The sequence below is a fragment of the Mesoplodon densirostris genome, chromosome 6, assembly GCF_025265405.1.
Source record: "Mesoplodon densirostris isolate mMesDen1 chromosome 6, mMesDen1 primary haplotype, whole genome shotgun sequence".
NCBI lineage: Eukaryota > Metazoa > Chordata > Mammalia > Artiodactyla > Ziphiidae > Mesoplodon > Mesoplodon densirostris.
Window position 1 is genome coordinate 116,471,600 of NC_082666.1, and position 23,942 is coordinate 116,495,541.

At 44.9% G+C, this 23,942-nt stretch overlaps 1 protein-coding gene across 1 annotated transcript; it reads right to left on the minus strand.

Annotated features, from left to right (window-relative positions):
- Window positions 1-6,764: 6,764 nt before the first annotated feature.
- Window positions 6,765-11,915, minus strand: LOC132491696 (double homeobox protein 4C-like). Its single transcript, XM_060100526.1, has 3 exons — window positions 11,903-11,915; window positions 10,724-10,875; window positions 6,765-7,499 (listed from the first exon to the last, which is right to left on the minus strand). The coding sequence occupies exons 1-3, from the start codon at window positions 11,913-11,915 to the stop codon at window positions 6,765-6,767; spliced, it is 900 nt and encodes a 299-aa protein (XP_059956509.1).
- Window positions 11,916-23,942: the final 12,027 nt, after the last annotated feature.

Consider the following 23,942-nt stretch of genomic DNA (forward strand, 5'->3'; position numbering starts at 1 on the left):
TAGTTTGTTGTATTTTTTTAGTTTCCATATGTAAGTGATATCATACAGTATTTGTCTCTCTCTGACTTATTTCACTTAGAGTAATGCCCTCCAAGTCCATCCATGTTGCCGCAAATGGCAAAATTTAGTTCTTTTTTATGGCTGAGTAGTATACCATTGTATACATGTAAGCACATCTTCTTTATCCATTCATCTGTTGATGGACACTTAGGTCTTGGCAATTGTAAGTATTGCTTCTATGAATATTGGGGTGCCTGATCTTTCCAAATTAGTGTTTTTGTTTTTGTTTTCGGGTGTATACCCAGGAGTGGAATTTCTGGGTCATATGGTAGTTCTATTTTTAGTTTTTTGAGAAACCTCCATACTGTTTTCCACAGAGGCTGCACCAATTTACATTCCCACCAACAGTGTAGGAGGGCTCCCTTTTCTCCACAACCTCACCAACATTTGTTATTTGTAGATGTTTTGATGATAGCCACCCTAACAGGTGTGAGGTGTCTTGCCTTTATATTTAAGCTCATCTCCAGAAGAGCTTTTTCAGAGTATCTTCTTTCAGGGGCATTTTGACATTTGCCTTTGATGTCACCCCAGGACTGCTGTTCACTAACTTCTCAGCTAGATGTTGAATAAACCTACTTTGCAATTTCTTAATATTTTTTCAACTGCCTTAAGGTTCTGAAAAAAAAATTTTTAAAAACACATAAAAGCACACAGATAAGGTTGCTCATTTTCCCATTTGCCTTAGGCTCTGATGTGGCTCAGCCTGGCACTGTGAGATCTTGTCTTTATTTATTCATCATGTGGTGTTTTGTTTTGTTTTTAATATATGCATTAATACCAATATTTTTTGAATATCACATTAAAATATTATTCATGCTGATTACTGAGATTTTTGGCATCCCCTTAAATTTTGCCCCCAGGGGAATGCCTCACTCTCTTCACCCTAATCCCAGTGCTCCCTGGATGGATAGTCTGACTACTCAGGTGGCTCTGACTGCATCTGGTCATCCAAACTCCCACTAAGCTGGTCTCCGGGGAGATTTTCCTATTCATCTGTGTGCCTGCCCAGGGTCACAGAGGGAAGTGTGGGAAGTGGGCCCTGACCACCCACCCCACAGATTCTGGGGTGTGCTCCCATATACCCAGTGGTACTTCACACAGTCTCAAACACAGGGTACAGGATATCCATTTGGGACAGTTAATTAGTTCAACACATATATCCTGAAAGGTCAAGGCTCTCTGGGGAGACACGAGGTGCTTGCAGAAGGGACATCCTGGGGAGTAAAGGAGTTTGATGTACTTGAGGGACAAATCTTAACCTTATTGTACTTTTCCCTCTTTTACTCAACTATTTCTCTTATAGTTGGTTTAAAAATTATGCCACGAACATCTGTGTCCTTAAATCTTTGTCTATATTTCTAAGTATATCCCTAGAAAGAGCCCAGAAAGACTTGCTGAGTCAGTTAGAAGAAAGGCTTTTAAGGCCGCACCCATCACTTTGATCATCCATCCATCCCAGGTTCCCCTCTCCCAAATCTCGGTGAATGAGAAGAGATGATGGCAATTATAATCCCGTGAGTGTTTGCCTTTACTCAAAAGAGATGAGGGTGAGGGGAGAAAGGGGAAGAAACTTTGCTGTAAGACAAAGAAATAAAGTAATAAAGGGAAGATTTAAAAAGTGTGGGGGAAGACAGTCCAGCTGTTTTTTCAGGTCAAACCCACGGAGGGATTTGGATGCCCAGGAATGGAGGTAAGGGAGCAGGCAGATGAGAAGTGCCAAGAAGCTGAGAAATTGGAAGTGAAGAAACACCTCATGGGGAATATATACTTTTAGTCTGGGTTTAGCACATAGAAGAGGTAAGGATCAGCTCTTGGAAAAAACTCTGAAATGGAGAGCTGTTGTGTCCATGGGATAAATGTTTCCCCACTCTACCCTTTCATTTGCTGATTTTTCAATTTTCTGCAAACATATGCTGCAAATTCTCAACTGGCATTCCCCACCCATCACACAAAATCACAGGTGTCCTACACTTACATAGCACTTATTACAACACAACCTTCTTTCAAACACTCTACTTTGTGAGATAAGCAGGAATGGTTTTCTATATTCATTAGATTATCCCACCTGGCAGACCCAGAATGCAAAACCAGGGCTTCGGATGGAGTTACAGGGTTGTGTTTACCAATCCCAGGTGTCATGTATGTTCCCCAGAAAACCCGCAGTTCCCACAGCTTAGTTTATTAGGCCAGTTTCTTAGGGGTCAGTTGTCACATTCTTTCCTCTTCCCTTTCTCTTTGTCTCCCTTGGAACCGAATGCAGGTGTGAGCACCAGGCCTCCAACCTCCTACCTCTGCCCTGTCATCCTCCTCTCCCCGACCTTCCAGGAAGGGGGCCTGAAAGGCAATGAAGAGCTGCTGCAAAGATGCATAGATAAGGGGAAATTCCCAGAAGTGAAATGCATTCTAGGGATTGGGACACGTTTCCTGGGGGTAGGAAAGGAGAGGGAGGCTCCCTTGGTCTTGATGTTTGGCCCACAAAACCCAAAGATGCCATTTCTTAGCAAATGTCTTTAGCCACCCCCCAACGTGTACTGAACCAAACCAGGACCAGGAGCATTTAGAAGTTTCATATGATTTATCTGAGCAGTATTGATGTACCTTTAAAGGCATTTATAATTAGCTGGAAAGATGTGGTGAAATGGAGAAAGAAGGAAGTTGTGATTTGGCTAATTATCTGCTCAGATTCTTCGCCTGTATAATAGGAGATTTAATTAGCTAAATGGTTCTAGCTCAGATGTTGAAAACAATTCATTTAGGACACTGAAATGAGTGCATAATAATTCTTGCACTAGAAGATCCATATAATTAACCATTCTATTTTCATTAATTTTTTTCTAAGTTTTACTATTATAAACAGAGCTCTATTATGCATATCCTTAAATATTTGACCATATATGACAAAGTTTTCATTTTTTAATCCAATATAATAGGTGAAATATAGCATTTCACTATTTTAAGTTGTGTTGCTTTTTAAAAAAAATATTTTATTGAAGTATAGCTGATTTACAATGTTGTGTTAATTTCTGGTGTTCAGCAAAGTGATTCAGTTATATATATATATATTCTTTTTCATATTCTGTCCCATTACAGTTTATCACAGGATATTGAAAATAGTTCTCTGTGCTATACAGAGAACTTGGACCTTGTTGTATAGGACCTTGTGTAGGACATTGTCCTTGTTCTATAGGACCTTGTTGTTTATCCATTCTATATATAATAGTTTGCATCTGCTAATCCCAAGCTCCCAATCCATCCATCACCCACTACCCCCTTCCCCTTGGCAACCACCAGACTGTTCTCTATGTGAGTCTGTTTCTGTTTCATAGATAAGTTCATATTTTTTGGCTGCACCACACTGCTTGCAGGATCTTAGTTCCCCGACCAGGGATCGAACTTGGACCCAAGGCAATGAAAGTGCCGAGTCCTAACTACTGGAATTCCCATTTGTGTCATATTTTAGATTCCACAGGAGTGATATCATGTGATATTTGTCTTTCTCTTTCTGATTTACTTCACTTAGTATGATAATCTCTAAGTCCATCCATGTTGCTGCAAATGGCTTTATTTCATTTTTTTATGGCTGAGTAGTATTCCACTGTATATATGTACCACATCTTCTTTATCCAGTCATCTGTCAATGGTCATTTAGGTTGTTTCCAAGTTTTGGCTATTGTAAGTAGTGCTGCTATGAACATAGGGGTGCATGTATCTTTTCAAATTAGTTTTCTCTGGATATATGCCCAGGAGTGGGATTGCAGGATCATAGGAAACTCTATTTTCAGTTTTTAATTTAGAATGACTTTTTAAATATGTTGATTGCCCACTTATAGGAACACTTTCATTTTTGTGGGTGCTATTCATCATTATCCAAATTTACTAATTTCTCTACCATTATAAATGCTCTCACTTTTTCCCCCAACTTGTCATTTGCCTTTCGAGTTTTGTCCATGGTAACTATCCTGTATTAATGGCAGAGCATTCTCTTTTCTGTGTTTATTTTTACGCTTGGAACCATCATGTTAACCTGAGTGGGCATTCATATGCTGCCTGGTAATTAAGAAAACTAGGCTTTAAGAGAAGAAATGTTGCCCAGGCCCTACATCTAGAAAGTGTGGGGCCAGAACTGAACCCCAATCCTACCTCAGGCTCTTCCCCTTATTCCTCAGCCTTTCTCTGATCAGCTGCCTGGCAGACGGAAGCACAGGAGCCTGGGGAGAGAGAGGGAGGCGGGTGGCCAGGGAGATGCTCATCTGAGAGAAGCAGGAGCATGGAATCTTGTTAAGCCAGCCTTTCAGTTGTGTATCCTAAATAATTTCCTTCCAAAAATACCAATTCCCTGGTTTTTGTTGTTGTTGTTGTTTTGGCCATGCCGCTCAGCTTGTGGGATCTTAGTTCCCCGACCAGGGATTAAACCGGGACCCAGGCAGTGAAGAGTGCTAACCACTGGCCCGCCAGGGAATTCCCAAGACCTTGCCCCTGTTGAGGACAAATTTCCTGCAAAGAATATAAGAAAAAATAGAGACAAAAAGCAAGAGACAGTGTCTTTTATTTCTTTTGCATCTACAGGAAGCTTGGAAATGCTGAGGGCTTATTTCAGAGGAAGAACATCATTCACCCATCGTCTTAGCACGGGCACATTCTGTGGCCAGCTTTGCCACTGTATATAATAAATGGTTGGTGGATCAGTGTCTTCTCTCTCTACCACAACCTGACAAATATTAAGGACCAATTAATATTTATTAATGCATTCCAATGTGGATTTCACACACTGTAAGGTGGTATAGGGGCAGAAAGACAGGAGACCAGAGAGAAACCTTACCCTTTAGGTCAGTGCTCAGCCAAGCCTTCACGCTGGTCCATCTGAACAGAGGACAGCCATAGAGTCCCCTGCCATGCATCTCTGCTCCTATCCCTTCAGGCCCCGGGCCTGGGAAACCCAGCACGTCCCCTCACCAAGAGACACAGGGCGGCAGTTCCTTGACGACCTCTGTGGGCACAGGGCAGCCTGGGGCTCTGCCCTGCAGCTCAGTCTGGTGGGAGTCACATCCCCTCTTTACCTAGGACTGTCATTTGGGAAGGAAAATGGGGGTGGGGTGGGGTTGTAAGCTGGAAAAATGTCTACTGGTTAGTTTGGAGTCAAAACCTGAAGTGCTGATCCAAAGTTGGTGTAGATCCAACTTGAGACTCATCAGGGTGTGAGGCCTCCCTAGGCCTCACCTGACAAAGGGGAAACGAGCTGGTGAATTGGGCTCATCAAGAAGCCACTGCACCGTCATTCACAAATGTCCTGGCAGTTTGTGTGTTGGCCCTTTCTTAACTTCACAGAATGGCAGGGTAGCAAGGAAGGTGAAATACGTGATTGGACCTTTCTATGGACAAGCAGCCTGTGCTCAACCCCTGGTTCTTCTTAAATTCAGACTGTGCAGGACAATTTAAGTCTCCTGGAGTTCATCTCTGACTTATACCAGATCCTTATTTATAAGTTGGGTAAAGCTCACTTTTGCTGCTCTGTAACCTCGAAGGTATAGTCTTCCAAGTGAATGAGAGGGACCTTTATGATTTCCCCAACCTTAGTCCCCATGGCTAAGCAGATTTCCTCCACGCAGGTATGCTTCCCACCCTCTCCCTCTCCTTCTCTCTCTCGGCATGGATGGATAGGTAGTGAAGGGACCCAGGCAGCACTGTGTGAACCGGAGAGAAGAGATGCATTTCCTTCATCTTCCAGTTTCTCTCTCTACTCAGACCCATTCATTTTACACTGGGGTTTGCATTCGGCCCTGCAGGGTGAGTTGGGAGAGGAGGGCTTGCTTGCAGGAAACTGTTTGCCCAGGAGCAGGGACATGCTCCACGTCCAGAGAGAAGCCACACTTGGCTGGACACAGGGAGAAGCAAGGACTGGTCCGGGAGCACCGTGAAGGCCTGGCCAAGGGAAGTGGCCATTGTGCACACAGAGAAGAGGGTGGATCCATTCCAGGCACACAGCAATAGCCACAGTGACTCCTCATTCTTTATTGACTTTTGAGTATATTTCTACAAATCAGCCCTCACCCTATCCCTCAGTCCCTTCTAAGGTTTATAGAACAATTTAAGTGCTCCATGTTGATCAACCACAAAAGGCAGGACAGACGGACTTTTTTTTTTTTTTTTTTTTTTTGCGGTACGCGGGCCTCTCACTGTTGTGGCCTCTCCCGTTGCGGAGCACAGGCTCCGGACGCGCAGGCTCAGCGGCTATGGCTCACGGGCCCAGCCGCCCCACGGCATGTAGGATCTTCCCGGACCGGGGCACGAACCCGCGTCCCCCGCATCGGCAGGCGGACTCCCAACCACTGCGCCACCAGGGAAGCCCCAGATGGACTTTTAAAGATCCTTTTTCCTCACGTCTAAGGAGACCCCTTTGGTCCTCTGCCTCTCCTCCGTATCCCCTGATATGGACTTTATGCCTCCATCCTGACAACTTCATTTCCTGAGAAGTATGTCTAGGAGACCTCTCCATGGCAAAATATACAAATCTTCAAATCCCTTTTCAATTTTGCGTACTATTAAAAGTATAGATGAGCCCTAGTTGATTTCAACTGTCTTCTGTCAACTCACACTTACTTAGGTGATTTCCACTGTTTTGCTGTAGCAAAGGCTTCAAGTGCTGTTCCCACCGCTGCAACGGCTGAGGGCTGTGGTGCTCTAGGGTCTCCCACCAAGGTCCTTTCTCAGACGTAGGGATGGAAATGGCTCCCGATGCTGGAAGATGCCTTCACTGGATAGGGCTGAGGAGAAGCAGGATGGGAACAGGGCTCCCAGGGCAGAGAGGGTTGAGGGGGTGAAGATGCTGGAGTGAGCAGAAGGGGCGAACAGGACCACGGTGGTGCCCAGGCCTCCGGGTTCTGGGACAGCAGCTGCTGGGGTGCCACCTCTGACTCCACAGCAGGCGGAGGCTGCCAGCTCCACCATGGCTGCTGTTCTCCAGAGGGAGGATGCTGCCCGCACCACTGCAGGTCCCAGTTCCCGTGTGCCAGGAGCTGTCCAGGGTCCCCCAAATGCGTCTCTGCACTGCGGTCTTCCAGCTGTGAGAAGCACTGTTGGGAAGCGTTAAGAACTTTGGGGCTGAAGCCCGAGGAGAGAGACCAGTGGAGGTCTCCAGAAGGCTCATTAGCTGGGGTCTGCAGGTCAGGAGAGGCCATATTCACACCCAGGCCACCAGCATACCCCCAAAACACAGCTTGACCAGAAGCATCTTCCGGCTTCCAGGAAAAAAAACTGGCATCTCTCTGGGCCACCAGAAGACCCTGCTGGCAAGGGCTGTCGGGGGCACAGAGTCCACCTTGACTGGATCCTGGAACTGGGACACTGACTCCTCCCTGAATAGGTTTTGGAACTGGGGGTTGTGCCTCTTGCTTCTGGGTGTTCTTCAGAAGAACTCGAGCTCTCCTGTTCTGAAACCAGACCTAGGGGGGTGGGGGTGAGGGAGATGGAGAAAGGAAGAGAGAGACAAAGGGAGAGAGAAAAAAAGACATTTTCCAATTAAGCCCAGTCCGATAATCATCGCCACCAAGTAGCATGTGACCTAAGGTTAAACAAGCGTCAAAACTACTAGAGTTTAGAATCAAAGTAAAATTCTTGTCGAAGCTGATTCAAACCATTCAATGTGTGGTCCAGCCTTACCTTCTGGGCAAATCTCCCCAAAGCATCCACGTGCGCATGTGCACAGACCCACACAGGTACATGCCAGGACACTGTGTTGGAAGCTGCCAGAGCGAACCCTGGTCCTCTCCCATTCACCTTTCCAATCCTTGCTTGCACCTTCCCTCCTGCCCTTTCTCTTCTCTGCCAACTGCAATTCACACTTTCTTATCCAGATTATCTTTCAAATAAGCCTCCTCCCATGGGGGTGGGGGAAATGGGGAGATGCTGGTCAAAGGGTGCAAACTCTCAGTCATAAGATTCACATGTTCTGGGGATCTAATGTACAACATGGTGATTATAGCTAATAATACGGTAACGTATATTGGAAAGTTGCTAAGAGAATAGACCTTAAATGTTCCTGCCACAGAAAAGAAATGTTAACTGTGTGATGGGATGGAGGTGTTAGGTAAGCTACGGTGGTGTAATCATGCGGCAATGCATAAGACAGAACCCCTCTGAGGAAAACCCCTTTTCACCCTAAGCCCCAGTTCAGTGTCCGTTCCTCTGTGGGTCCTTTCCCGACCTCACCTCGTACAGATGAGTCCTGAGAGCAGGACACCTGTTAGTCCCGCCTCCTCTCCTTTGCCCAGACACAGGAAGTCCTCCTCTCTCCCCAGTTCCAGGTGGGCCTCCCCTAGTTTTGAGATATGGTTCCACTTCCCCCAGGGCTACTCTTTCTCCTCGTGGGCTCCCCTCCACCCCTCAGCCTCCTCCAGCTCAGCCAAGCCTTCCCTTTGCCCTTGGGAACACAACAGTGTCCTCTTTATAGGCCCAGCCACCAGGCAAGCCCTGAAGATGGAACAGAGCTATAGGGGAACTACACAAACAACTCCCTCGCATTTTTTTTTTTCCCCTTAGGAAAAACAACTCCTCCACAAAAATTGCAAGACAAAGGCCCAGTCCTACAGGGGGGCATTCCCAGAACTCCAGCCTTGCACCCTCCTGTACACACCCAGGCCCCAGGGCAGGCACAGGGTGCAGGCTTGTACCTAAACTAATCCAGCTTTCTTCCTCCAGGGCCTTTTCAAATGCTAATCTGCTTTTCAACCAGCAAACTTTGCCAGCCCCTCTGGACCTAATAAGGTGTCTCCCAGGTGCCCTCTGAGGGACACCCTATAGCTGAGCTATTTGAACTTCAGGGTTTCCCATCTGGCTCCAGGAGCTACTTGAACTGTAACCGGAACCCCAGAACCTTTTACTGAGCTACTGAGGCCAGTGCTTTCGCCCCGTTAAGTGGTCATGAAGTTGCACCGAGCTCACAAGATTGTTTGAGGCTTCAAGGAAATAATGACTGGCATGCCTTCTGGTTGCGATCAAGTCCTTGTGGGCTGCCTGCCCCTCCCCCTGAGTGAGGTTCCCCAGGCCGGCTGATAAGAGGTCACTGCAAGGCTTTCAATTCTCTCTAAATCAAGTCACTGGCTTAGGGCCATCACAAGCTTTTCTGTACTCCAGTTCACTTTGGAGCACCTGGGGTTGGGGGGGGAGGTGCTCCATAGGAAAGATATGGAAATTAATTTGGAAAAATTCAGTTCAGGTTACCACTTGTAAAAGTAGGAAGTTACATGGCCCTCACCATTCAGGTTTATCTCTCATCCTAGTACTGGGTGTTTTGGGTAAACCTTCTTCCCTCTGGGCTGTGGTTTGTTTATCTCTGGAGTTAACATAGTTTGTTTTTGAAATATAAAATTCTTAAAAGAACACTTGGCACATAGCAAACCTCAAAGGATATTCATTCCCACTCCAGCGGCCGTAGACTCAGCCGCACACTCATTCCACCATCATCAAGCACCTTGAAAAGTGCTGGGTAGGAAATGGTGGCATGGGGGACCCCAGGAGCTGAGGCATGCTGTGGTGTGACACAGACTCTCCAGCACAGGAGAACCACCTGGGGAGATTTCAGAACTCCCTGGGCCCAGGCTGAACCCCAACAATCAGTGTAGGGTGCAGGGCTGGAGGTCATCGGCATGCTGGAATCACTTGACAGTTTAAAAACTTCTGCATGCCAAGGGTCACACCCCCAGAGATTCTGGATCAAACTTTGCGATGGGACTCTGTTAGTCTAGGATTGAAAAGCATTGGTCAAGGACAGAGATTTCAATCATGGCTACACATCAGAATCACCTGGGAGGCTTTCCAAACAACCTGTGTGTATTCCAGCTCCACCCTGAGAGACCTGAATTTCATTTAGGGCAGCAGTTCTCAAACTTGACCTCACACTTCAATCACCTAGGAAGCAGAGGAGGGGGTGTAAGATTCCCAGGCTGCACCCAGACCCATCCCGGCAGACTTCCTGGAAGCGGAACCAGGACCCAGTCCGCTCTCCCCTTCCAAGAGAGAGGACAGCATGCCCCCAAGGCTGAGACCCAGAGGTCCAAATGATCCAAGACCCCTGGGACCTCTGGCCTCCTTTGGGGGATCCCTGTGAGATCAAAGCCATTTTCTTTACAGCACCCAGATGTGACCTGCCTCTGCCCTTTTGCTTACTTCCTATTCTCTCAGTGATTCCCAGAGGCCAGGAGACCTGCTGCAGCAAAGGGAATGCAAAGGAGAACTGAGAAGCCAACTTCCGGTTCTTGTACTGCCATTCCTCTCACTAAATCAATTTTCTGGCTTTGGGACTATGGTTGCTTTTCTTGAAAAATACTTAAGTTACCATGTAATGGGTTTATTATGGTTATTTTTAATGAATTAATTTTTTGAAATTTCTGTTTCAATTTCTAACATGTTAAAAATTTGACCGATATAACCCACAGAAGCCAGTTTAGACTCTACCCCTTGCCAGAGTAGTAACATAAATTACTAAACCTCCCTGACCTTTATTTTCCTAATCCAGTAAATGGGGATAATGTCTACCTCACAGGGATATTAAGAGGATTGACTTCAAAGCGGTTTTTTAAGCCAGTGTTAAAAACCGGCTGCTAATACACATACTGGCTCCTCACCCAGACCCACCCTCCTGTCAAGGAGCACAGATTTATATTTTTACCTGGATTCTCGGCTCAGGAATCTGGGTTCGCTTAGCCAGATCTATTCTGACATTAATATCAGGGTAAGCATCACTTTCAAAAGCCTCAATAAGAATCCTGTATTGGTTTTTGTCGAACTTGGTTCTCTTGCGCCTGCGGCCATCTTGGGGCCCTGGAACAGATCCAGAATAAGAAAAGAGACTTTCATCTCAGGCCTCACATTCAGGTTCACTCTTGACCCGTCGACTTCCATGTGAGACCTGAGACTTGCTCCCTTAGTCCAGGTCAGTGTAGAACCTGAAACCTCCCGATGAGAAGGAATTTATTTCCAGGCAAGAACCTTAGGCTCCCCGTTGCAGAGCTCTCTCAGGGCCGCTCCTGGGATTCCGCTCCTGGTGTCGGCACCCTCTGAGGGATCCCATGAAATATGGACACAGAACCTGCTCCCAACTCTCCCTCAGCTCCCAACTCAGGGGTTCCAGCCACACATCTTACTGATACCGTAAAAGTCAGGGCACCCCAAATAGTTCTGGGGGCATCTGCCATATAAACTATAATGACAACTCAATGCATAGGTCCAGATACTGGTCTGGGCATGCCCAGATGTGTCAAGACTCCTACTAACCTGTACCTACCACCTATGCGAGGACCTCACATACACAGATATCAGGAGATATCAAAAATTCAACGAGGAAATTTCATCTGAGAAAAAACCTAACATCGGGGAATTTCTATACATTAACATGTGTATTTCCCCTTGTGACCTGGGGAAGCTCCCCAGTCCTTAATTTTAGCTTTGGGCTCCCAAGTCCATCAAAGCTGGGCTCACCACTGACTCAGTTCTAAACGGAATTCACTCCATGATGAAAACTGGACAAAATACCAGGCCCCAGTGAAGCTAGGCTCCCTTCCCCTCCCAGCCCGCCTCAGAGGAATCCAGGGCCGCCCTGCCCTGCAGAGGGAACTTTCCACACTTCTGAATTAAGACAGCACTGTATCGCCATGGATGCCTACTACCATCCTGAGCTCCTTCTCCAAGGCGGCTTTTTCAGGGCCTGGTTTGGTTAGCCTTCCCCCTTTCCAAGTCTCAGCACCAAATGTCACAGCGAGCAGAAGACTTCACACCACTCCAGGGGAGCCCTGCCGGGATCCCGTTGCCTTTCCTGCCGCTGGCGCAGGCCCTCCTCCCAAGGACTCACCCTTCGAAGACATGACGAGGATTCGCCTGCAGACGAGCAAGGAACTTCAGCGGGAACCGCCTCCCTCTCTCTAGGAGTCCCGTAGATGCACTGGAAGGACCCACCCAGTTAAGCCCCTTTTTAACACTTTGCAAGGCCCCTCCCTTAATGCTGTCTTCTCTGAAGGGAGTTTAGGGAGTGGCGCCACGGGGTCTTCCTTCTGGCTTCCCTTCAGAGCCCAGGTTTTGGGAGCGCAGAGCTCCCAGCCCTTGGGGAGCTACTGAGACGTTGAGCGCTGAGTCAGGGCTTAAGAAACAGATTTAAGGGACTTCCCTGGCGGTCCCGTGGTTGGAGCCCCGCGCTCCCACTGCAGCGGGCGCCGGTTCTATCCCTGGTCGGGGAACTACAATCCCACATGCCCCGAGGCACGGCCAAAAAAAAAAAAAAAGAAAAGAAACATGATTTAAGATGGCCCTGCACAGCTGCAAAATAGCGTAGGCCAGACCACACGTCATCAAGGAGATCTGATGCCGTTGAGGGATACAACGGCAAATGAATTCATCACGGAGTGAAAAGACAACAACCCCTTTGCCCCCCACATGTGCCCCTCCTGCCCATCTGCAGTGCAGCAAGCGTCCCCCAATAGCAAACGCTGGGCTGAGTCACTCTCGCCTACGCAGTTACTAAGGAACTTGTCACTGCTGTTTCCTCATCCATACCCTCCGATCGGCTTTTTGATCATGAAATGAGCTATTATAAAAGCTGCCGCTATGCCTACCTAGTACATAGAAAGTGATAAGTCAGGATTTAGACTTAGGTTTATGCTGTATATCAGGGCCCCCTTTTCTTGAATCCCAACAATTAAGCAAGTCTTGAGGGGTTTTAGTAGCATGTGGAAAGCATCTTCTACTTTCCACAGAAGTAGAGAGGAAATAGGTTGAGAACTGCCCCCCCCCCCCCCCCCCCCCCCCCGCAAGCTGCAGGTATCAGGAGAGGAAGGGGTGGAAAGCTGCATGGCAATTGGCTTATCTCACTTTGGTGATTAGCTGGGTGGGGCATTAGTTATGATCACATTTTAACCACCATAATGTGTTTCCTTTCAAGCTCTAAAGTTTTGTTTTACTTCTGTCTGAATTAATTTGCAATTAGTTGGATTACTTTGAGATTGCCTCAGAAAAAGAAAGAAATTGTTTCCACCGAAGTCTATCCTGAGCTGAAAGATTTAAATAGCAAGAGCAGCCTTGAAAAGATACAGTTGTTGAGAAGTAGAGTGGGAAGGATCCTTGAAAGTTGCCAAAAGGACAGCCTCAAAATGCCCTATAAGGCTTTCCTGATGGTCTCCCAGGGAGAATTCCATCTCAGAAACCTGGTCCCTGCTCTGCAGTCCAGGAAGCTCAGAGACACATGGGCATCACCCTCCTGCTCTGCCCTGAGGATGGTTCTGCTGGCCTGTCTCCCTCCTGCAGAGAGGAGAAGCAGACTGAAAACCCAGAATGCTTTCAGTCCTGAAAGGTTCTCCATCTGCACCAGTTCTGGTTAAAAATGATCTCCAAAGCTGTGTGTCTGTGAAGGACATACTCTGCTTGAATAGATTCAGCATCAGAGCTGCCTTCTGGGGCAGAAGGAACCACCTGACGTGTATGATCGTCCCCACCCCTTCACCAGGGAACAACTATGCCAGCTCCAAGCAGTCGTACTTCCCCAACCCACACAGCCCCGTGAGAGCCCACAAGACCCCCCTCAGCCCCACAAGATCCCACAATCACCCTGCAAAGACCCCAAAGGACCCCACGACAACCCAACATGACTCCACACTACACCACACCATCCCACATGACGCCCAACCACCACCACCACCTCTTTCACCCTTGACACCTCTCATTTTATTTCTTGTTCCTAAGTTTGAGAAGGCTACTGCACTTGCAGGGGATGGTGGGAGTGAAGCTTTGTGCAGGGAGGAGAGATGAATGGGAGGTGCAGAAGTGAGGAGACCCTGCAGAACTGCAGGGGAACAGAAGGAGCTCTACACATGGGTGGACACGGGTTTTAGGAGAAACTTGCTTTAGAATGGGAGAAACCCAAGCGTTGCTATAGGAAAGCGTGGATCAAAGCAGAGATGAGATGACGGAGGGTGCGATGTCACAAAAGGATGCGTCCAGAGCTGAAGGGATCTGGATCTCTGCTCTGGGCCAAGCCCTGCCCATGTGTTAGTTGGTCCCCAGAACAGCTCTCACCCCCATGTCTTCAAGAGTGGAGGCCAGGCCCAGGCCCCTTGGAAGGTGCAGTCCTGGGATCCAAGCCAGTCTGGGCAGTAACCTGATGCCCTTTTTCCTCCTCTGAAACAGGCTGTAAGGGTGTTTATGCCCAATACAGTGGCCGTGAGCCACACGTGCTATTGGGCACCTGAATGCGGCAAGTCCAAACGGAGATGTGTTGTGAACGTAAAACACTGCATTTTGGGCACTCAGCACAAAACACAGGATGTGAAATAGCTCTGTCCATGAAAAAAATACTCAATAGCCAATCTAAGAAAGAAATGGAAAATTTCATTCAACCCAACCTGAGGATTACAACCCAGGAGACAGTCTCTCACAAAGCTCTGAGGACTGTTCCACCCATTAGAGGTAAAAGCAGTTATATAAGTTTTCAAGACCAAGGGTTAGGCATCAGAGAAACATATTGACAGTTTACATAATCCAACAAGGCAAGCAGTGAGTCATCGTGACCTCTTAACACAATCGAAAAGGGAATGTTATTCCCTAAGGAGTTACCCTGCTGGCACTGGGAGAAAATTGGTGGGTGCTTTTTTTTTAAAATTTATTTAATTTTGGCTTCATTGGGTCTTTGTTGCTGCGTGCGGGCTTTCTCTAGTTGCAGTGAGTGGGGGCTACTCTTTGTTGTGGTGCGCGGGCTTCTCATTGCAGTGGTTTCTCTCGTTGTGGAGCATGGGCTCTAGGCACGCGGGCTTCAGTAGTTGTGGCATGTGGGCTCAGTAGTTGTGGCTCATGGGCTCTAGAGGGCAGGCTCAGTAGCTGTGGTGCACGGGCTTAGTTGCTCCACAACACATGATATCTTCCCGATCAGGGCTCGAACCGGTGGCCCCTGCATTAGCGGGAAGATGCTTAAACACTGTGCCACCAGGAAAGCCCATTTGATGGATTTTTTACTTAGTTTGTTTCTTTGTTGGTAAGCAGGCATTCCTGTGTCTTCTAAGGGGATCTAGTTTATGTAGAGTTCATATGCACAATGCATACAAAGGTGATGGAATAGTGGTCCAAACAGCAGAGAAAATTTTACATTCAATTATTCTTGCCCTGCCTTAAAATAATTTTGTTTCATCAGCTCAATGATTTTTCTATCCATTACAGAGTTGAAACAACATTTTTGACATATTGGGCAAAATAAAATGTATTATTAAAATCAATGTCACCTGTTTCTTCTTACCTTTTCAAGATGATTACTATAAAATTTAAAAATACATATGTGGGGAGAGATCTTCAAGATGGTGGAAGAATAAGACGTGGAGATCACCTTCCTCCCCACAAATACATCAGAAATACTTCTACACGTGGAACAACCCCTACAGAACACCTATTGAACGCTGGCAGAAGACCTCAGACTTCCCAAAAGGCAAGAAACTCTCCACGTACCTGGGAAGGGCAAAAGAAAAAAGCAAAAAACAGACACAAAAGAATAGGGACGGGACCTGCACCTCTGGGAGGGAGCCGTGAAGGAGCAAAGGTTTCCACACACTAGAAGCCCCTTCACTGGAGGAGACGGGGGTGGCGGAGGGGTGAAGCTTCGGAGCCATGGAGGAGACCACAGCAACAGGGGTGCTGAGGGCAAAGTAGAGAGATTCCCACACAAGGGATCGGTGCCAACCAGCACTCACCAGCTCGAGAGGCTTGTCTGCTCACCGGCCGTGGCGGGCGGGGGCTGGGAGCTGAGGCTCGGGCTCCGGAGGTCAGATCCCAGGGAGAGGTCTGGGGTTGGCGGCGTGAACACAGCCTGAAGGGGCTAGTGCACCACAGCTAGCTGGGAGGGAGTCCGGGAAAAGTCTTGACCTGCCTAAGAGGCAAGATACCATTGTTTTGGGGTACGTGAGGAGAGGGGATTCAGAGCACTGCCTAAACCAGCTCCAGAGATGGGCACGAGCCACGACTGTTAGCTCAGACCCCAGAGACGGGCATCAGACACTAAGCCTGCTGCTGCCGCCACCAAGAAGCCTGTGTGCAAGCACAGGTCACTATCCACACCTCCCCTCCCGGGAGCCTGTGTAGCCCGCAACTGCCAGGGTCCCATGATCCAGGGACAACTTCCCCGGGAGAACACACGGCGCACCTCAGGCTATTGCAACATCATGCTGGCCTCTGCAGCCCATACCCCTCCCACCCCCGGCCTGAGTGAGCCAGAGCCCCCTAATCAGCTGCTCCTTTAACCCCGTCCTGTCTGAGCGAAGAACAGATGCCCTCAGGCGACATACACGCAGAGGTGGAGCCAAATCCAAAGATGAACCCCAGGAGCTGTGCAAACAAGGAAGCGAAAGGAAAATTTCTCCCAGCAGCCTCAGGAGCAGCGGATTAAAGCTCCACAATCAACTTGATGTACCGTGCATCTGTGGAATACCTGAATAGACAACGAATCAACTCAAAATTGAGAGGGTGGACTTTGGGAGCAAAGATATATATATATATTTTTTTCTTTCTTCTCTTTTTCTGAGTGTGTATGTGTATGCTTCTTTGTGTGATTTTTCTGTACAGCTTTGCTTTTACAATTTGTCCTAGGGTTCTGTCTGTCCATTTTTGTTTTTGTTTTTGTTTTCCTGCTATAGTTTTCAGCACTTGTTAGCATTGGTGGATTTGTTTCTTGGTTTGGTTGCTCTCTTCTTTCTTTCCTTTTTTCTTTTTTTTTTTCTTTTTTAATTTTTTTTATTTTAATATCTTTATTTTATTTTATTTTTCTCTTTCTTCGTTTCTTTCTTTTTGTCTCCCTTTTATTCTGAGCTGTCTGGCTGAAAGGGTCTTGGTGCTCTGGCCGGTGTCAGGCTGGTGCGTCTGAGGTGGGAGAGCCGAGGTCAGGACATTGGTCCATGAGAGACCTCCTGGTCCCACATAATATCAAACAGCGAAAGCTCTCCCAGAGATCTCCATCTCAATGATAAGACCCAGTTCCACTCAACGACCAGCAAGCTACAGGGCTGCATACCCTATGCCAAACAACTAGCAAGACAGGAACACAACCCCACCCATTAACAGAGAGGCTGCCTAAAATCATCATAAGGTCACAGACACCCCAAAACACACCACTGGGTGTGGTCCCGCCCATCAGAAAGACAAGATCCAGCCTCATCCACCAGAACACAGGCACAAGTCCCCTCCACCAGGAAGCCTACACAACCCACTGAACCAACATTAGCTACTGGGGGCAGACACCAAAAACAACAGGAACTACGAACGTGCAGCTTGCAAAAAGGAAATCCCAAACACAGTAAGTTAAGCAAAATGAGAAGACAGAGAAACACACAGCAGATGAAGGAGCAAGGTAACAACCCACCAGACCTAACAAATGAAGAGGAAATAGGCAGTCTACCTGAAAAAACATTCAGAATAATGATAGTAAAGATGATCCAAAATCTTGGAAATAGAATAGAGAAAATACAAGAAACATTTAACAAAGACCTAGAAGAACTAAAGAGCAAACAAACAATGATAAACAACACAATAAATGAAATTAAAAATTCTCTAGAAGGAATCAAGAGCAGAATAACTGAGGCAGAAGAAGAGGTAAGTCCTGGAAGATAAAACAGTGGAAATAACTACCACAGAGCAGCATAAAGAAAAAAGAATGAAAAGAATTGAGGACAGTTTCAGACACCTCTGGGACAAAATTAAATGCCCCAACATTCGAATTATAGGGGTCCCAGAAGAAGAAGAGAAAAAGAAAGGGACTAAGAAAATATTTGAAGAGATTATACTTGAAAACTTCCCTCATATGGGAAAGGAAACAGTCAATCAAGTCCAGGAAGTACAGAGATTCCCATACAGGATAAACCCAAAGAGAACGATGTCAAGACACATGTTAATCAAACTAACAAAAATTAAATACAAAGAAAAAAGATTAAAAGCAGCAAGTGAAAACCCAAAAATAACATACAAGGGAATCCCCATAAGGTTAATATTTGATCTTTCAACAGAAACTCTGCAAGCCATAAGGGAGTGGCAGGACATATTTAAAGTGATGAAAGAGAAAAACCTACAACCAACATTACTCTACCAAGCAAGGATCTCATTCAGATTTGACGGAGAAATTAAAACCTTCACAGACAAGCAAAAGCTAAGAGAATTCAGCACCACCAAACAAGCTTTACAACAAATGCTAAAGGAACTTCTCTAGGCAAGAAACACAACAGAAGGAAAAGACCTATAATAACAAACACAAAACAATTAAGAAAATGGTAATAGAAACATACATATTGATAACTACCTTAAATGTAAATGGATTAAATGCTCCAACCAAAAGACATAGACTGGCTGAATGGATACAAAAACAAGACCCATACATATGCTGTCTACAAGAGACCCATTTCAGACCTAAGGACACATACAGACTGAAAGTGAGGGGATGGAAAAAGGTATTCCATGCAAATGGAAATCAAAAGAAAGCTGGAGTAGCAATTCTCATATGAGAAAAAATAGCTTTAAAATAAAGACTATTACGAGAAACGAACAAGGACACTACATAAGGATCAAGAAATCAATGCAAGGGCCTCCCTGGTGGCGCAAGTGGTTGAGAGTCCGCCTGCCGATGCAGGGGATACGGGTTCGTGCCCCGGTCTGGGAGGATCCCATATGCCGCGGAGCAGCTGGGCCCGTGAGCCATGGCCGCTGAGCCTGCGCGTCCGGAGCCTGTGCGTCCGGAGCCTGTGCTCCGCAACGGGGGAGGCCACAACAGTGAGAGGCCCGCATACCGCACAAAAAAAAAAAAAAAAAAAAAGAAATCAATGCAAGAAGATGATATAACAATTATAAATATTTATGCAACCAACAAAGGAGGACCTCAATACATAAGGCATATGCTAACAGCCATAAAAGGGGGAATAGGGCCTCCCTGGTGGCGCAGTGGTTAAGAGTCCGCCTGCCGATGCAGGGGATACGGGTTCGTGCCCCGGTCTGGGAGGATCCCATATGCCGCGGAGCGGCTGGGCCCGTGAGCCATGGCCGCTGGGCCTGCGCATCCGGAGCCTGTGCTCCGCAACGGGAGAGGCCACAACAGTGAGAGGCCCGCATACCGCAAAAAGAAAAAAAAAAAAAAAGGGGAAATAGACAGTAACACAATCATAGTAGGGGACTTTAACACCCCACTTTCACCAATGGACAGTTCATCCAAAATGAAAATAAATAAGGAAACACAAGCTTTAAATGATACACTAAACAAGATGGACTTTATTGATATTTATAGGACATTTCATCCAAAAACAACAGAATACAATTTCTTCTCAAGTGCTCATGGAACATTCTCCAGGATAGATTATATCTTGGGTCACAAATCAAGCCTTGGTAAATTTAAGAAAATTGAAATCATTTCAAGCATCTATTCTCACCACAATGCTATAAGACTAGATATCAATTACAGGAAAAAATCTGTAAAATATACAAACACATGGAGGCTAACAGTGCACTACTAAATAGCCAGGAAATCACTGAAGAAATCAAAGAGGGAATCAAAAAATACCTAGAAACAAATGACAATGCAAACACAATGATCCAAAACCTATGGGATGCAGCAAGAACAGTTCTAAGAGGGAAGTTTATAGCAATAAAAGCCTACCTCAAGAAACAAGAAACATCTCAAATAAACAACCTAACCTTACACCTAAATCAAATAGAGAAAGAAGAACAAAAAAAAAGCCCAGGGCTTCCCTGGTGGCGCAGTGGTTGAGAGTCTGCCTGCCGATACAGGGGACACGGGTTCATGCCCCGGTCTGGGAAGATCCCACGTGCCGCAGAGCAGCTGGGCCTGTGAGCCATGGCTGCTGAGCCTGCGCGTCCGGAGCCTGTGCTCCGCAATGGGAGAGGCCACAACAGTGAGAGGCCCGTGTAAAAAAAAAAAAAAAAAAAAAAAAAAAAAAAGCCCAAAGTTAGCAGAAGGAAAGAAATCATAAAAATCAGATCAGAAATAAATGAAAAAGAAATGAAGGAAACAATAGCAAATATCAATAAAACTAAAATCTGGTTCTTTGAGAAGATACACAAAATTGATAAACCATTAGCCAGACTCATCAAGAAAAAAAGGGAGATGACTCAAATCCATTGAATTAGAAATGAAAAGGGAGAAGCAACAACTGACACTGCAGAAATACAAAGGATCATGAGAGATTACTACAAGCAACTATATGGCAATAAAATGGACAACCTGGAAAAAATGGACAAATTCTTAGAAAAGCACAACCTTGCAAGAATGAATCAAGAAGAAATAGAAAATATAAACAGAACAATCACAAGCACTGAAATTGAGACTGTGATTAAAAATCTTCCAAAAAACAAAAGTCCAGGACCAGATGGCTTCACAGGTGAATTCTATCAAACATTTAGAGAAGAGCTAACACCTATCCTTCTCAAACTCTACCAAAATATAGCAGAGGGAGGAACACTCCCAAACTCATTCTACAGGGCCACAATACCCAGATACCAAAACCAGACAAAGATGTCACAAAGAAGAAAAATACAGGCCAATATCACTGATGAACACAGATGCAAAAATCCTCAACAAAATACTAGCAAACAGAATCCAACAGCACATTAAAAGGATCATACACCATGATCAAGTGTGGTTTATCCCAGGAATCCAGGGATTCTTCAATATATGCAAATCAATCTATGTGATACACCATATTAACAAATTGAAGGAGAAAAACCATATGATCATCTCAGTAGATGCAGAAAAAGCTTTCGACAAAATTCAACACCCATTCATGATAAAACCCTCCAGAAAGTAGGCATAAGGGAACTTACGTGAACATAATAAAGGCCATATATGACAAACCCACAGCCAACATCATTCTCAATGGTGAAAAACTGAAACCATTTCCACTAAGATCAGAAAAAAGACAAGGTTGCCCACTCTCACCTCTTTTTTGCAACATAGTTTTGGAAGTTTTAGCCACAGCAATCAAAGAAGAAAAAGAAATAAAATGAATCTAAATCAGAAAAGAAGAAATAAATCTGTCACTGTTTGCAGATGACATTTTAATATACATAGAGTATCCTAAAGATGCTACCTGCAAACTACTAGAGCTAATCAATGAGTTTGGTAAAGTAGTAGGGTACAAAATTAATGCACAGAAATCTCTTGCACTCCTACACACTAGTGATGAAAAATCTGAAAGAGAAATTAAGGAAACACTCCCATTTACCATTACAACAAAAAGAATAAAATACCTAGGAATAAACCTACCTAAAGAGACAAAAGACCTGTATGCAGAAAACTATAAGACACTGATGAAAGAAATTAAAGATGATACAAATAGATGGAGAGATATACCATGTTCTTGTATTGGAAGAATCAATATTGTGAAAATGACTATACTACCCAAAGCAATCTACAGATTCAGTGCAACCCTTATCAAACTACCACTGGCATTTTTCACAGAACTAGCACAAAAAATTTCACAATTTGTATGGAAACACAAAAGACCCCGAATAGCCAAAGCAATCTTGAGAAAAAAAACGGAGCTGGAGGAATCAGGCTCCCTGACTTCAAACTATAGTATAGAGCTACAATAATCAAGACTGTATGGTACTGGCACAAAAACAGAAATATACGTTAGTGGAACAGGATGGAAAGCCCAGAGACAAAACCATGCACATATGGTCACGTTATCTTTGTTAAAGGAGGCAAGAATATACAATGGAGAAAAGACAGCCTCTTCAATAAGTGGTGCTGGGAAAACTGGACAGCTACATGTAAAAGAATGAAATTGGAACACTTCCTAACACCATACACAAAAATAAACTCAAAATGTATTAGAGACCTAAATGTAAGGCCTGACACTATAGAAGTCTTACAGGAAAACATACACAGAACAGTCTACAATGTAAATCACAGCAAGATCCTTTTTGACCCACCTCCTAGAGAAATGGAAATAAAAACAAAAATAAACAAATGGGACCTAGTGAAACTAAAAAGCTTTTGCACAGCAAAGGAAATCATAACCAAGTTGAAAAGACAACCCTCAAGATGGGAGAAAATATTTGCAAGTGAAACAAGTGACAAAGGATTAATCTCCAAAATTTACAAGCAGCTCATACAGCTCAATATCAAAAAGCAAACAACTCAATCCAAAAACGGACAGAAGACCTAAATAGACATTTCTCCAAAGAAGACATACAGATTGCCAACAAACACATGCAAGAACGCTCAACATAACTAATCATTAGAGAAATGCAAATCAAAACTACAATGGGGTATCACCTCACACCAGTCAGAATGGCCATCATCAAAAAATCTACAAACAACAAATGCTGTAGAGGGTGTGGAGAAAACGGAACACTTTTGCACTGCTGGTGGGAATGTAAATTGATACCGCCACTATGGAGAACAGTATGGAGGTTCCTTAAAAAACTACAAATAGAACTACCATATGACCCAGCAATCCCACTACTGGACATATACGCTGAGAAAACCATAATTCAATAAGAGTCATGTACCACAATGTTCATTGCAGCTCTATTTACAATAGCCAGGACACGGAAGAAACCTAAGTGTCCATTGACCGATGAATGGATGAAGATGTGGCACATATATACAATGGAATATTACTCAGCCATATAAAGAAATGAAATTGAGTTATTTGTAGTGATGTGGCTGGACCTACAGTCTGTCATACAGAGTGAAGTAAGTCAGAAAGAGAAAAAGAAATACCATATGCTAACACATGTATATGGAATCTAAAAAAAAAAAAAAAAAGTTATGAAGAACCTAGGACCAGGACAGGCATAAAGACACAGACGTAGAGAATGGACTTGAGGACACGGGGAGGGGGAAGGGTAAGCTGGGACGAAGTGAGAGGGTGGCATGGACTTATATACACTACCAAATGTGAAATAGATAGCTAGTGGAAAGCAACCACATAGCACTTTTCACTCTCTAAATGGTTTCTTTTGATGAACAGTTGTTCTTACTAATGACAAACTCCGACTTCTAATTTTTTATTTCCCTTTTAGTATTTTCTGTAACCTCATTTAGAAAATCCTTACCTAACCCAAAGTCATTAAGATATCATGTTTTCTTCTAAGAGTTTCATTGTTTACCTTTTATATTTAGGTATGCAGTCCATCTGGAATCAATTTTCATTTATGATTTGAGATTTGGGTCAATAGACATTTCTTCCTCATATGACTTTTCAAATGACCCATACTATTTTTTGAAGACCATCCTTTCCAATTCCAACACTGTGTCTACCCTCACCATTTATAATAGCTGTAAAGCATGTCATTCTAAGTTACTCTCATAACTTATTCAGCCACTCTTCCATGGGATAGTTGGGTTATTGTCTGGCCTCTGCCATCATCAAACAGGGTGAACATCTTCGTATGGACATTAAGGCCTTCTTCTGAAGTTGTTAGAACAGAGTAGAATTTCTGAGCCTGAAAATTCTTGCATTGTTTAAGAATTAGTAAATTATACAGTTCACATCTCAAAGAATACAAAGAGCCCCAGTGAAACATCTGCCTCCTACCCTGTCCGCAACCCTCCCAGTCCCTTCACCAGGTAAGCACAGTCATGAAATCTTGAGTATTTTCCAGATATCCTGTAATGCACGAAAATTCATTCTTTATATTCTTTTCTTCTTTTCTTTTTACACGGCTAGTGGTACTCTATATACTCTGTTCTTCATCTTGCCTTTCTAAATTAACAAAACATCTTAGAAATCTTCCTATTACTGTAATAAAAAAGCATCCTTGTTCATTTTTAAGGTAGTGAGCATAATTTTCCATTTGATGGGTGTATCAGAATTTAGACAGTCTCCTATTGATTGGCATCTATGGTGTTTCTAATCTTT